General features: G+C 26.8%; 3 protein-coding genes across 3 annotated transcripts in view; 2 read left to right on the top strand and 1 right to left on the bottom strand.

The window, feature by feature from the left end:
• The window catches only part of Phum_PHUM502730 (uncharacterized protein), a gene marked incomplete at both ends in the record, with an annotated part of 25,189 nt that extends 24,938 nt beyond the window's left edge, over positions 1 to 251 (top strand). The window contains one exon of the mRNA XM_002430820.1: positions 70 to 251. Within this exon, the coding sequence (XP_002430865.1) occupies positions 70 to 251 (182 nt within the window). The remainder of the gene's footprint in view (positions 1 to 69) is intronic.
• Positions 252 to 5,470: 5,219 nt separating this feature from the next.
• On the top strand, positions 5,471 to 6,605 carry Phum_PHUM502740 (F-box only protein, putative; the record flags this gene model as incomplete). Its single annotated transcript, XM_002430821.1, has 3 exons — positions 5,471 to 5,737; positions 5,863 to 6,025; positions 6,346 to 6,605. The coding sequence occupies 3 exons, from the start codon at positions 5,471 to 5,473 to the stop codon at positions 6,603 to 6,605; spliced, it is 690 nt and encodes a 229-aa protein (XP_002430866.1).
• Positions 6,606 to 12,866: 6,261 nt separating this feature from the next.
• Phum_PHUM502750 (uncharacterized protein) lies at positions 12,867 to 14,849 on the bottom strand (the record flags this gene model as incomplete). Its single annotated transcript, XM_002430822.1, has 2 exons — positions 12,867 to 14,524; positions 14,816 to 14,849. 2 exons carry the CDS (start codon positions 14,847 to 14,849, stop codon positions 12,867 to 12,869), a joined length of 1,692 nt encoding a protein of 563 aa, XP_002430867.1.
• Positions 14,850 to 15,954: the final 1,105 nt, after the last annotated feature.

A 15,954-nucleotide genomic window follows, 5' to 3' on the forward strand; every position in this document is an offset into this window, starting at 1 on the left:
GGGGGGGGTAGTAGGGTAGTACGGCACGTTTAAACGGAAAATTAATTTCGTTGTTTTCTCCCACTCCAGGTAAAAACGACGGAGTGATTCAAGGCGTCCGATATTTTACCTGCAAACCCAAACACGGTATATTCGTTCGAGCGGATAAATTGATATTGGATAAAAGAGGTCGTGCTATGAGACAGTATAAAAACATGGATCAAACGGAACATTCCATGAGAAGAAGCACGAGCAGGGGTAAAATACGATGACAATAGAATAAAAATAATAATAATAATAATGACAATAATAACAATAACAATGATGATAATTATTATTATTATTATTATTATTATTATTAAAGGTTTCGCTTTTTTTTTTTTAGGGGAAGGACTTTCTACGCTTCACAGATCTCGAAGTAGAGGAGACGGTATGAGTTCGGTCGGTAAATCGCCCAAATCTAAATGAAAATAAATAAGTTGATGATGACAACACTAATAATAATAATAATAATAATAATAATGATGATGATGATAACAAGCGAATAAAAATGAAATCGTAACGGAAATCGCGCGTGCGTGCATTCAATAAGAAAAAAAAAAAAAAAAAAAAACAATTTAAATCATTAACTTTAAAAAAGGTTACGAAAAACAAAAAAAAAAAAAAGGTTAAAAGGTTACTGTTTCCGGAAGAATGAAAAAGGAAAGAAAAAGGAAGGAAGAAAGGAAGGAAGTAAGGAAAGATGGAAGGTTGGATGGAAGGAAGGATTAAAGGAAGGAAGGAAGGAAAAATGTCGATTCCAGAATCAGAGTTAGTATCATTCCAGCTTTTAACTAACATCATTTTTCATCTCCTCTCACGATAATAATAATAATAATAATAATAATGATAATGATAATAATTAATAATAATAATATTAAAAAAAAGAAAATTTTACTCCCTCGCCATTTTTTTTTTTTTTTTTAAATTAACGAACATTACCGTATACGCTTTATTATTATTATTATTATTATTATTATTATTATTATTATTATTATTATTATTTTTGAAATTTAGAAATTTTTAGTAAGAAAAAAAAAGACAAAATCTATTATTATTATTATTATTGCGACCATGATTTATTTAGCTGTAAATTCGTTGCCAACTTTAACAAACAAAAAAAAAACAAAAAAAATAATGATAATAATAATAATGAATCGGATTTAAATAAGCGGGCCATTTTCTATCTCTATCTCTCTCATTGGAGTGCACTAAAAACGTTTACGACGTTGACGTTTTTTTTTTTTTTTGGGGGGGGTGGGGGGGGGGGTGCGGTCTTTGCGGTTACCTTTGTAAATAATAATAATAATGATGATGATGATAAGTTATATATATTTGCATACATACAAATCCGTTCGAGAAAACTTTTGTGCCCCATTTAAAAAAAAAAAAAAAAAAAAAAAAAAGATGACGTCCGTCAATTAATCAAAAAAAGCGAAAAAAAAAACGTCACTACAACGATAAATGCCAAATCGGCCATTTTTATTTTTCGAGATAATTTATTATTATTATTATTATTATTATTATTCGTTCGTTCGTTTTAACGTCGTCGTCGTCGTCGTCGTCGTCATCGTCGAAAATGTCGCCGAAACACAAAAAAAAGATGATAATAATAATGATAATAAATTTCAATATGTCCCCCCGAAAAGGAGGAAAAACGATGTATACAAATATTTATTATTCAATTTTTTTTAAACGATGACGTCCGACATTTTATTACTCGTATAAAATTTAAAATTAGGTACCCGTTAGAGTCAAACCTAACCAAGAAAAAAAAAAAAAAAGAAATTTAAATAATGATGATAATAATGATGAAACCGCCCTTTAAATCTTATATTCTCTTATTTGATGATTTATAATTAACGGTTATGATGATAATACTATTATTATTATTATTATTATTATTACTATTATTATTATTATTATTAGATTTTTAGACGTTGAATTTTAACATTCGTGATTTTATTATGATTACATAAGCACACACACGCACTCGCACTCACACACTTGTGTAGGTACATAAAATTTTATCTTTATTATTATTATTATTATTTTTTGTATTTATTTATTTGTTTTTATCAAATCTGTTGTCCCTCCTCTCATCCCACCCCACCTCTTCCCTCCCCCGTTAATAAATTAATAAACGTATACTTATACATAAGCACATGTAAATTAATAATTTTATGTAGTCAGATTTAATTGAAATCTGTTATTAAAAGTCTTCCATATTGAATCCCAAAGCAATCGATCACTCCCCGCCTCCCGCCCCCACGCCCCTCCTTTTGTTTTTACTCATTCGGAGAAAATAATAATAATAATAATCGTTTTTACTTTTAACCGGAAATGTCCAAAAAAAAAAAAAAAACTTTTATTTAAATCATCATCATCATCATCATCACCGTCATTATTATTATTATTATTTAGTATCTCACATTTGATGTTACGTTTTAAATTTTCTATCTCTTTCCCACACATGCACATGCACATGCACATTTTCTCTCTCTCTCTCTCTGTTTCCCTTTTTTTGTAGAAAAATTAATAATTATTAATAATATTATTATGGAACATTACTTAAAAATTTTTTAAGGCCGTTAAATCATTTATTATTATTATTATTACGTATTATTATGTATTATGTATTATTAACCATTATTGACCGTTAGGTGCCTCCTCCTCATGCCCTCCTTTAAATAAATAAATAAATAAAAACCGAATCGTTTCTGTCCATTTTTTGAAAAGCCAAAAAAAAAATAAATAAATAAATTTATATATATAACGAAATCCATCCTTATTAAAAAATAAATAAATAAATAAATAAAATTTTATGTACGTTAAATAATAAAAAAATAAATTATTATTATTATTATTATTATTATTAAAAAAAATTCACATTATTTTTTTACAATCGAAACTTTCGTGTCAAATAAAAGTTAAAAAAAAAATAATAATAATAAAAATTTTTATTTTTTAATAATTATAATCAATCGATCGATCGATCGATCGATGTATTGATTGATCGATGTATCGATCGATTTTATCGCTTTCTTTTTTTTTCTTCATTTTTTTTTTTGTCTAATGGCTGATTTGTTTGTAAATTAATGTACAGAGAAAACTTTAAAAAAAAAATAATAATATTGATGATGATAATAATGATGATGATGATGATGATGATAATGGTGACGATGATGATAATGATAATGATAATAATAATAATAATAATGAAACATTTCTTTTCATCGATGCTCTAATCCCTTTGATTTAAAAAATAATCGTTTCGTATGTAATATTAATATTATTATTATTAATTAATTAATTAATTAATTAGAATTATTATCATCACCATCGTCTTTATAATTATATCACTTATTAAATGTTTACGAGTAATAATAATAATAATAATTATTAAAAATGGAGGGAAAAAAAATTTTATTTTTATTAAAAAAAAAAAAAAAAAAAACTATAAATAAAAAATTTTAAAAAATGCAATAATGATAATAATAATAATAATAATAATTGTAATTGTTGTTATTAATATTATTATTATGTACCATGTATAAATAATGATGATGATGATGATGATAATAACAACAACAAAACTTGAAAATTAGTCCCTAGCTTTTATTATAAATATATATAAATAAATAAATAAATAAATAAAAAATATACATATATACATAAATATATAAATAAATAAATAAATGATTTTTTTTTTTTTGATGAAATTTATTATTATTATTATCATTATTATCAATCATTATTTGATTTATTATTATTATTATTATTATTGTTTCTCTCATTTGATTTGTACTTACCTGTTTTTCTTTTATTTTATTATTATTTTTTTTTTTTTAAATAAATTTGTCTTCAATATAAATGTTTCGACATAAATTATAATCATTATTATTATTATTATTATCATTATTATTAATTATAAAATGAGGTGATTTTTCTTGATTTTAATTGGCTGTCGTGAGATTTGCAACGTGTCACGTGACGACGGCGCTGAGCGACGTACTTGGGAGAAGAACGCTTTAGTTGTCACGTGACGTTTGAAAATGTAACCTTTCTCCTGTGAAGTTTTTTTCCCCGTTTCGTTTTTTTTTGGTTTAATTTTTAAAAATTGCAAAAAAAAAAAAAAAGAACAGCAAGGTTTTTTCACGTAAATGTAAGTTAAAAACTTTGTTAATCATTTCATTTTGGAGAGAAAGGGGAGGGGAGGAAGGGGGGAAAGAAAAAAATAGAAACAAAAAGAATAAAAATTTTTCGCATTCGAATTTTAAAAAAAAACCGTTAATTTTTTTTTTCTTCATAAATTTTTTTTTGGAGTTTTCGGATGGTTTAACGTAAAAACGTACCTGAATTTTTTTTTTTAACAAAAAAAAAGAAAAGAAATGGAAATTGTAAGAGATAATTATAAAAAGGAAAAGAAAAAATGCGTTTTTTCTTTTTTTTTGTAGGTAGTTTTTATTTAAATTACATTAAAAACGGTTCGTTGAATTTGAATTAAAGAAAAAAAATTTTTTCTTCTCATTTTCTTTTGGTCATTTGCCTTTTTAAATTTTTGATTTTTTTTTTCACCCTTGGCGATAAAAAGGATTCGGTCAAGGCTTTGAAATGTAAAAAATTTTCTATTTTTAAATAAGGTTTTTTTCCCCAGGTATTCGCGGTAGAAAAAAGTAAAAAAAAATCTTTTTTTTTTTTAACATTTTATTTTTATATTTTTTGCGCGTTTGTCTTAATTATAATAATTTAATTTTATCGGTAATGTTCGTTAATTCCGTTAGATTTTTTATCGTTTTTTTTTCTGACATTTTTTAAATATTTGCAAATTGTCAATCATAAAAAAAAAAAAATTCCGAGAAAAAAGTCGTTAATAGTGTTTAAATATTTACTATGTTAATTTTTTTTTTTTTTAACGAATACGTTTTCCAAAAAATTTAAAAATTAATAATAATTTTTAAAAGAGGAAAAAAAACGACTTTTGAGAATTTTTTTTTTTTTTTTTTTTATACGTTAAAAAAGGAACGAGACAACAATTAAAAGTCACGTGTAACAAAATCCTGTTTTCTGATTGGTTAAACAAACGGACCAATCAGAGTGAGTTAGCCGGTCAAAACAAGTAACGGTCGAATCGCTTTGCCGTCTTGATTTATAAGCCGGTCGAATTATTATTCATTAAAATGTGTCGAAACGAACATGTGTGAAATTATCGGGTTTTTATTTATATTTTTGTGATGTTTTAATGTGATATATTTAATTTCGCGTAAGTATTTAAATTAAATTAAAACGGGAAATTTTCAATAGAAAACGCGAATGCGGAATACGTTTGAATATAGCGGAGGCTTTGATATCAGTTTATAGTTTAGGCAGATATTTGCAGGTTAGGGTCACAGGGAAAGAAGAAAAAAAAAAACGATTTGATATTAAATGAAGTATTTGTTTGTGTGTAAAAATGTCCGTGTTTAAAAATAACGGTTTAGAATTGTGCAGGAGTTTTTTTTTGGAAAGCAAAAAAATAGATTTTTTATTGCTTCTCGGAGAAAGAACCGGGCATTTGCCCATCGTATCGAAAATTCTTAGCTATTTATCCGATTCGGATTTGCAAAACGTTGCAAAAGTATCGAAAACATGGCAAAAATTATGCTTGTCGGATAGAGTTATTGCACACAAGATAAAGCAATTTGTTGCGAAGAGAAAAATGCTAAAGGAAAATTCATGGGTGAGTGTTGCTTATTTGCGTCGTAAATTCTGGCGGGCTTTTGGCCTGTTTTTTTGCCATTAATGTATTCGTTAACCTATACGTCACATACACATGTGATTATCATCGTTTATCCGTTTTTTTAGGTTATAAATCCCATGCAAAGAAGTAATGAATCCACGCCGAAGAAAAAAAGGAAACCTTTAGGTTGTTGGAATGAAAATTATAATTTTACTAAAATAAAAGAAACTCCGAGATCGCCTCCAATCAGTCCGAGACAAAAAAAATTTAATAAATATTTAAAAGTAAGTTTGAATACATTTATTATTTCACACTCCTTTTTTACTAAGGCTTGGCTTTTTTTATGGCGGAAATTGTGTGTGGTCAAATATTTGTAAACTCTGTTGAGTTTCTGCATATTTTGAAATTGATCTCACAAATAATACTGAAAATTTTTTTAAAGTAAAATCCTTAACAAAACTTATTCCATATTTTACTTGATGTAATCAATGTGTTAAAAGCATTACGAATTGGAGTACATTTTGTTTTTCATAATTTGCTTTTAAGAGAGAAAAACAAACATTTGAAGCTTGAATATTACAATTTTATTATAATTTGTTTGCAGGAAGGTATGAAATTAGGAAGGAGTGGAAAGTTGACTCCGTGTCCAAGATGTTCGCTGCCTTCAAATGTTAACGATGATGAAAACAGTGGTCACTGCACTCAACCATTTTGTTCATTTCATTTTTGCCTTCAATGCCAATGTGCTTACCACTATGGTACAACGTGTAAATATTTCATAACTTCATCTCCTTCGTCTAGTCCGAGTAAAACAGTCAGGTACAAAGTAGGATCAAGACAAAGCAGAAAAGCACTGAGAAGGTTATAGCATTCGATGGCTATGTGTATTTATTTAGAATTTTTGCGTGTATATTTTATATATTTGAAAAAAGACTTTTAGACAGGTTTTATCGTTCACCTTACCACAGTCATGCTGCCTCAATCGACTTCTCCATCGATATTCAAATGTTTTTTTATATTTATATAAATATTTATTTTTTATTATGGAGAAGTGAAATTCGATGAAGTTTTTAAATAATATGAAGTGTTGATCTTTTACCACGTACAAATGGAAAACGTTCAAATTTTTCTATGTATATATATATGTGTGTGTATAATTTTCAGGTGAACGCATCCACTGAAAGTTCCTAAACCAAAATTTTATTATTATCATTCTTCCTCTTTATGTTTTTAGTCTATCTGTTTCTCTCCATCTCTTTCTAACTTTTAATTTCCTTACATTTCTTTCTTTATTTATTTTATGTACATAAATCACGTCATACGTCTTACGATTCTTTCAATTTTTTTATTTATCTTTACATTCCTCGTTTCTTTTACTCTAAAAAAAAAAAAAAAAAAAATTATGTAAAAATAATAATAATAATAATACATGATGCATTTCAATAGTGAAAAAATGCGATTGAATTATTATTATTATTACTATTATTATTATCCTTATGATTACGAATTATTAAAAAGAAGTAGAAGAAGAAGAAGAAGAAAAAGAGAAGAAAAGTTTAAAAAATGTTAAAAATGTAGTAAAAAAAATTTTTTTGTTCCTAATGTTTTTATGTGTAAATATTTTAATTTTAATTTTTAAAATGAAAAAAAAAAATATGTAAATTTAAAATTATGTAAAATAAAATACAATTTTATGTATTTAATTAATATCGTCTTATGGAAAAAGATTTTTATTTTAACTTCCGGTTTATCAATTAAAAATTATTAAATTAATAATTGTAATTAAATAATTAATTATTATTTATTTATTTTAGAATTGTGTACGTTTGAAAATTTGCCAGGATTTGGAAATATTCAAGTTTGAAATGATTACTACTAATAATTCATAAAATGGAAAAAATTTGTTCCAGTAAAGGGGGAAAAACAAAATGGAAGAAAATGTCAAAAGGAAACGATTCTCGTAAGTTTTTTTTTTTATAATTTATTTATATATTTTTGTTTTTATGTTGTGACGTCATTACATTTTCAACGTCATTTGTAATGACGTAGTTTTGTCGGTTTGACAATATGAAAATTTTAATTTAGTTATATATATATATATATATTAATTCAATTTAAACGTCATCGTGTCAATAGAAAGGAATCGAATTTTTTTCTCCCCATTCTCCAATGAATTGAAATAATAATTTTAAACGAGTGAAATTTATTTATTTATTTTATATAAACATTATTTTTTATTAATTCATTAACCATAATGATTTAAGTAGTTTAAAAAAAAAAAAAAAAAAAACTCGTTGAGAAAAACATAAACACAAACAAATTGATCATTATCTTTAATATTTTTTAAATGATTACATCTTGATACTTGCTTACTCCGTTTCTTGTTACACTTTCTGCAATAAAAATATTATTAAAAAAAAAAAAAACAAATTAACAAGGCAAACGATAATTATATTGAAAAAATAACGAGTAAATAACGTTTTGACATATTTAAATAAATAATTTTCTCTCTCTCTCTCTCTCTTTCTCTCTCTCTCTTTCTATCTCTCTTTAAAAACTTTTACTCGTTAAAATAAAATATATATATATATATATAAAATTTTCAAAGTGTCAATAGAATAAAAAAAAAGTAAAAAAATTTGATTCGTTTGTAATTGACATTTATAAAAATAATTATTTTTTCTCTCTCTGACGTCATTATCAGGTGACCACATTTTTTTGTCTATTCGTTTAACACGTGAGAAATTTTCGCGCCAAAAAATTTAAAAAAAAAAAAATTAATGAATGGGGGGCGAGTAATTATTATTACCCGACAACGTGGGAATAAAAAAAAATTGTTTTGCATCGTTGCCAAATTAAATAATAATAATAATAATAGTTGGGAACGGACGATCGACTGAAAATGATCGAATATCGTCTGCTTTTATCTAAAATAATAAATAAGGAAACGTTATTATGGTTTTTCGTAGTTTTGGTTTCGTTTTTTTATTTATACACATTGTTTTTAATGTATTACGCGAATAAATTAAAACAAGAAACCGGACACTGTCACGTCAGAGATTTAGGAAGAAACATGTTTTAATTAATTAATTAATTTTTATTAAATTAAAAGTTTTGTGACGCGACCCAATAAATAAATAATAATAATAATATTTCGAAAAAATCAATCATGTTCCGCCATCTTTTTTTTTTTTTTGTGGTTGAATAATAAAAACGTTTAAATTTTATTTATTTATTTATTTATTATTTTTTTTTAATTTATGTAGTTAATAATAGTTATGTCCGACATTTTTATTATTTAAATATTTTGATTAATTTTTATTTAAAAAAAAAAAAACATGGCGGATTGAATCGAACCGATTTAAATTTTCAACGTTTTTTTTTTTTTTAATTGTATGAAAAGGCACTTAGGTACGAAAGGTCACGTGGGGTTAAACCTATTCAACCCGTTGAATTATTAAAAAAAAATTTAAAAATTTTTTCCTTTGAATTTTTGTTGTTGTTGTTGTTGATTTTCATTCGTGGGAGTAACGGAAATTATAAAAAAAAAAAAAATTTTTTTATTACTCTTTATTACCACCCACAATCACGAAAATTAATTATTTAATTAATTAGGGTAATTAATAATTGTTTCATTACGCGAAAAGAATAATAAAAATCTTTTTTTTTTTATTTGCAAATAATTAATTAAAATTTACAGGGAAACAAAGGAAATTTTTTTTTTTATTTTCCATTGATTTCTATAAAAGTATATTACGATGACGATAACGAGGACAAAAAAAAAGTCGGAGAAAGATAAATAAAAAAAAAAAAAAATGGTAAAAGTAAAAAAAAAAAATATATATATATATATTTAAAGAGAAAAGGAATATTATTTACTTTAACGGAAGTCTCTTACAATATTCTGTTTACTCTATGATCCGATAAAGCTTTCCTTTGACAAAGGAAAGAAAATCCAAAAATAAAAAAAAATTATATTAAATCACTCGCGCCCATATGTTTAACATACGTAAAACAATATCTTATAAATATTAAATTCATTCGGTAAGTTTAACGGTTCTCTTCTTTTTAATAATTTTCCTTTTTTTTTTTTTTTTTTTTTAAGCTCCTCCCCCTCCCCTATTCCGTCAATATCCGCGTAAAATTTCCCATCACGTTTAACTTATAGGAAAATCAATCAATTTATATTTTTTTCATTTTTTTTTTTTTTTTTTTGTAAAATAGATATAAACGGCTTAAAAGACGACTCCCGACTATCTCTCTATCTCTCTCTATCTCCCCGTCTGCCTGTCTGGCTTACCTTTTTTAACTAAGCTTAATTTTAAAAAAATAAATAAATATCTCAACTTTGTTTTTTACTTATTTATTTATTTATTTTTTTATATGTCTCGCATTTGATTTTCCGCATTTGATTTTCCGCATCGTTTTTTCTTCCTTTTTTCCTTTTTTTCTTATCCTTTGTGTAAAATTAAGGGAATAAAAAATTTTAGGTAGGATACTGCCTTTTACTTCCACTTAATGGGGATATGATAAAAAATTTTTATCTCACCATATTCGCAACTTTCGCATAATTAGAAAAAATTTTAATAATAATAATAATAATAATAATAATAATAATAATAATTTTCCAGAACTTTCCATCATTATTGTGGATAATATACTGTTTGTGTTCAGAATTCATTCCCTCCGCGATTTCAAAACGTTTTTTTTTTTTTTTTTTTAATAAAGTTGTTATTAAGGTAAAAAAAAAAAAGTAATTTGCACCTTTGATTATTATTATTATTATTATTACTATTATTATTATTACTATTATTACTCGTAATAATAATAATAATAATGTTAATGGGGAGATAAAAAAAAAAAAAAAAAAGAAAAAGTTTTTATAATTTTCGTAGTCGTCGTCGTCGTCATCGTTTACGAACTAATTAATTATTATTATTATTATTATTATTATTATTATTATTATTATTATTATTATTATTACTATTATTATTATTACTATTATTATTATTATTATTAGTGTCGAAAGGTGAGATGGCGTTTGAAAAACTATTAAAAAAAAAAAATTTGTTGTTGTTGTTGTTGTTTGGTAAAAGTTTTTTTTTTTTTTTTTTATGTGCGAAACAATCGTGCGATATTAAATTAAATGTAGGACGATGATGGTGTCGGATACACGTGTGGTGATGGTGGTGGTGGTGGTGGTGGTAGTGGTGGTAATAACGTGTCTGCATAAAACAAAAACCAAAAAGTTGCATTGATTTTTTTTTTCATTCCCCTAAAGAATTTTGTGGTTTGGATTATTTTTTTTTTTTTTTTTTTTGCAAAAAAAAAAAATTTCGTGTTTATTTCGATGCAACGAGGGAAAGAGAGAGAGAGAGAGAATCGAGTACCACAAAATAATAAAAAAATTTTTTTTTTTTTTTTATGAAAGTTGGTTGGTATGCCTGATTTTGATATTCGATTATCGTTCTAATATCGAGTTTAGAAAAAATTAAAACCAAGTTTTGAAATTTTTTTTATTGTTGTTGCAAGCATTCCATGATTTTCTTAAAAGGAAAAAAAATTTTTTTTTCATTAGTTTTTCATTCATTTTAACCAAAAATTTTCTTTTTTTTTTCCAGGAGAAGACGTCGATTCTGGAATTCTGTTGTACATTTTGACAAATACGATTTTTTGGATGGAGTAAATGGACTAAATGGTGGATTTTCTGGATGACTTTTTTATGATCACGGTAAATTTTTAATTGTTACCAACTTAACTAAATTTAAAAAAAAAAAAAAGGTTCGTGAAATTTTTTATATGATAATTTTAATCAAAATGGCGGCGATGATCGGTAGTTTTCCTTTTTGTCCATTCGGAAAATTTTTTGGATTAGTTGAAAAAAAAGAGAGAGAGAGAGAGTGATAAGAATTATAAGGAAGAAAGGGAGAGAAAATGGTAAGGATTCTAAGGAAGAAAGAAAGAGACAGTGGTAAGAATTTTAAAAAAAGAGAGAGAGAGTGATGAGGGTTACAAGGAAGAAAGAGAGAGAAACAGAATGATAAGGATAATAAGGGGGAGAGAGAAAATGATAAGAGTTATAAGGAAGAAAGAGAGAAACAGAGAGAGCGGTAAAGATTATAAGGAAAAGAAAGAGAGTCGTAAGGTTTATAAGAAAGAGAAAGAGAGAGAGAGAGAGAGAGTGATAAGGATAATAAGGAAGAGAGAGAGAGAGTAAGAAAAGACAGGCAATATTTTTTAAAATTTTGACGATTTAAATGAAATTTAAATTTTAAAAAATTTTACGGCAAACTACTTTTTTTTTTTTTTGACAAACGTGGGCGCAGACACAGAACGTTTAAAACTTTCAAAAAAACATAATTTTCTCCCACTTTTTTTTTTGTCTAGTTCCCCTTTTTTTTTTAAAATCAAAACTCATTAAATACGAAAGTGTCGATAATGATAATTAAATAAAATTATCAAAGTTGTTAAATATCGAAAGTCGGCGGACTTTTTATTTTGTTAATAAATTTTTTTTTTTCTTCCACGCTAAAATTTATGTCGTGGTTTTAATTTGTCACACACTTATATTAACGCCCCCACTTTAAAAAAAAAAAAAAAAAAAACTTTCGCTTTAAGGGGTTACCACGTTCGTTTTTAATTTTGTTAACATAAAGGGTATTATTAATCCAAAAAAAAAAAAAAAAAAAAAATTGTCGGACATTTTTCTACGTCGTGTCTTTAATTATTTTATCGACACGTTATAAAAGTAAATTTTTTTTTTTTTTTATATACTCTATGACGCCGGTTTGAATCGTTTCGACCTCGAGCCAAACAACAACAACAACAACAAACAATTTTCTCTCTTTTATTATTATTGTTTTTAATTAATAATTATTAATATTTAAAGAAAGTAAAAAATTTTTCATTTTCATTTCGGCCGCCATCTTTTTTTTAAAAAATTTTTCTAGGATTAGGGAACGAAAAAAAAATTTTACTTTTTTTTTTATATAATAAAAATAATAAATTTTATATTTTATAATTTAAAAACAGACAAAAAAAAAAAAAAACCCGAAACGATTCACGTAGTAATAGTTATTATTATCATTATCATTATCATTATAATAATCGTTATTATTTTATTTTCTATTTACACGTTATCTTGAGGAATCGGTATGTAACCGGATGAACTCCTATTAATTAAAATGGGTTTTTTAGGTATTGAATCTTCGACGATTCTCGTTTTGACAATGACTTTTTCCGGGTCAAAAAATGAATTTTTATTCTCTTCGTTATTATCCACGTCTTTTAACGTGTCTTCAATAATGACTTGTGTTAAATTATCCGTCGTGCTTTTCAATACGTTATCTTTTTCAACGTTTTTCTCGTTTGTTATCATGTTTAAATTTTTCGGTGATGAAAAATTTGTATTTTTTTCAAATTTGTTCCTTTGATTTTGTGATTTGACGACGATCGGAGTGATTTCGTTGTTTTTCAAATGATTTTCTTCCAATTCTGAATTATCCTTGTAATCGTTTAAACTGAGCAAAGCTTTTTCCGTATCGTTAGTTTCCTTGTGATTTTCAAAACTTTTCCTTTTACGATTTTTTAATTTTTTAAACGTTATGTAACCGACGAGCGTGGAAAAACTCAATAGTATTAAACCTATTACGATGTACGCTCCCAATTTTCTAGAATCTTGAGAATTTTCCGAATTTCCATCGTCGGATTCTATGGCTCCCGTGTTTGTTATCACGAGTAATGGATCGACTCCGGGTGTTAAATTTTTCTTATGTAAAACGTTACCAGGTGTCGCTTCGATCGTATTATGTGCAAATTTCGTTTCGATGTATGGGATTTCCGTTGCCGTCGGTATTTCCGTTTCCGTTTCCGTTTTCATCGTCGTCGTCGTCGTCGTGATTGGTACGGGTTCTTCTTTTACCGCGAAAGTTGTTTCCGCATGTGGTAAAACTGTTACTTCTAGAGTTTTTTCTGTCGTGCCTTCGCTTGTAGTTGATTCCGTTGTGTCGTTTTCTGTTTGAGGAATGTCTGGAATTGCAAAAACTTGAGAATGATGATCACGACTCACGTAAATTTCCGTAATCGTCGACATCGTCGTCGTCGTTTCTTTATCCGGTTCCGGTGTGTATGTTTCGCTTTCGGTTTTTTCTCCAAATTCTAACGGTAACACCGTCGACGTTTCATTTTCCTTTTCTGTTTTTACTTCGTCTTCTTCGTCCACCTTCGACGGTAACGTCGATGACGTTTCTGTCGTCGTGGTGACATCAACCTCTTTCGTTTCCTCCGTAATTTCTTCTTCCGTTTTATTCATAGATTCGTTTGATTTTACAAAACCATCATCGACGATGGTCGAAGTTTCCAAATCGTGTTTACCTTCTTCTTCTTCTTCTGTCGTCGTTATTATTATTTCAGAATCGTTTATAAGGGGAATATTCGAAGTTTCAATATTATCATTATTATCTCTTACATCACCGATTTCTCCACTTCCTTCGAAATCCGTTACGTTATTATTTGCGGTTTTGTTAACGACTTCACTACTAATCGAATCAATCGTATTGTTCCACTCATTGTTTTTTATTTCGAAATCACCGCCGCCGACACCGCCATTGCCGCCGGCGGACGTATCGTAAAAAACAACACCGCCTTCGTCGTCTCCGCTTCCTTCCACGTCTCTTTTTTCTCTTTTCCTTTCTAATTCTATGTAATTGGGTAAATTAATCGGTAGGAAATATTCTAAAACTAAATTTTTACCATTCGAACCGTATAATTCGTCTTTTTCTTCGATTCCTTCCACGAAAAATGTTAATAAATAAATTATTATTGCAAACGATAGAAACCACCGATTGAAACACTTTAACTTTTCGTTCGCCATATTGTTTTTATTATTATTATTATTATTATTAATATAATTCCTTTCAATTATTATTATTATTATTTTAAAAATATATCAAAGCGACGATGATGTAGATGATGATGACGTAAAAAAAAAAACCTGAAACGAAAATGATAGAAATCAATCAATTATAAATCGGTATTTTTTTTGGGGGGGGTTTAGGTTGGCAGGAGTGAAAACGAAACTGTGATAATTTAATAAATCTGAGTGTAAGTGCATCCAACGTTTAAAAAAAAAAAATATTAATTACCACGTTAAAAACTAATTAACGCGGACACAGTTGCGCCCACTTTTTTTTTTCCTGGAACTAATAAAAAATTATTTATTGTCAATCGAATTGTATCGAAAATGATTTTTTTTTTTTTTTAATAAACGATTGCGCCCTTTTTCCCCGGTTTCTCCATGAATGAGTTCCAGTAGTAGTTCCAGACCGTGACGGTAGGAAAAATTAACCGCGAAAACAAAACAAAAATTTCGAAAGGTTTAAGGTGCGTGTGCGTTTGTTAGGGTTAAAGGTCGATGAAATTTTATCGACCTACGACAAAAAAAATTATTACGTAAATTTTCCAGTTATTAAAATCTATATTTAAACTTTCGTTCGTTTTTTGCGTGTGCGTCAATTTGATTTTTAGTATGTCTAATGCCACGCCTCTCTCTCTCTCTCTCTTCGCACATCATTTTTAATTGAACTTTTACTACGCGAATTTATTTTTAACTTTTTTTTTTTAGGCTTTATAACATACCCCGAAGAAATTTTATTTCTTTTAACGATAGAATATATCGTAACGTAATCGATTAATCGATTAATTTATCGATCGATCGATCAATCGATCGTTGATGATTTAAAAAGGAAAAAATTTTCGCAGTTAAAAACCGATAGAAAAAAAAAAAAATTATTTACATTGACAAATACCATTACGTTCGGGTATTTTCCTCCTCTTTCCCCCCCACTCTCTCTCTCTCTCTCTTACCTATTATTTTATCTATCTGTCTCTCTCCTTCCTTCCTTCCTTTTCCCCTCACCCGTAATAATTTTATGTTTATGATTGAATTATTCCTATATCGTCTCGGTGTGTGTGTGTGTTTGTAATAGTCTCACTCTTAATGACAATTCAAAGAATCGAATCGTTTTTTATGTCATTCGATTTGTAATTCGATATTCGAGTGTCGAATTTTGTCTGCGGTCGCACAATCGAAATTATATATATATATATAAACATTACGTACATATATATTTATAAATTTTTTTTTTTTTTTATTCGATTATGAATTTTTCTTTTCTTTTCTTTTTTTTTTTTTTTTTAAATTTCGCCGCCATTTTTAA

The sequence above is a fragment of the Pediculus humanus genome, genomic scaffold (genome assembly GCF_000006295.1).
Source record: "Pediculus humanus corporis 1103172108269 genomic scaffold, whole genome shotgun sequence".
Taxonomy (NCBI): Eukaryota; Metazoa; Arthropoda; class Insecta; order Psocodea; family Pediculidae; genus Pediculus; species Pediculus humanus.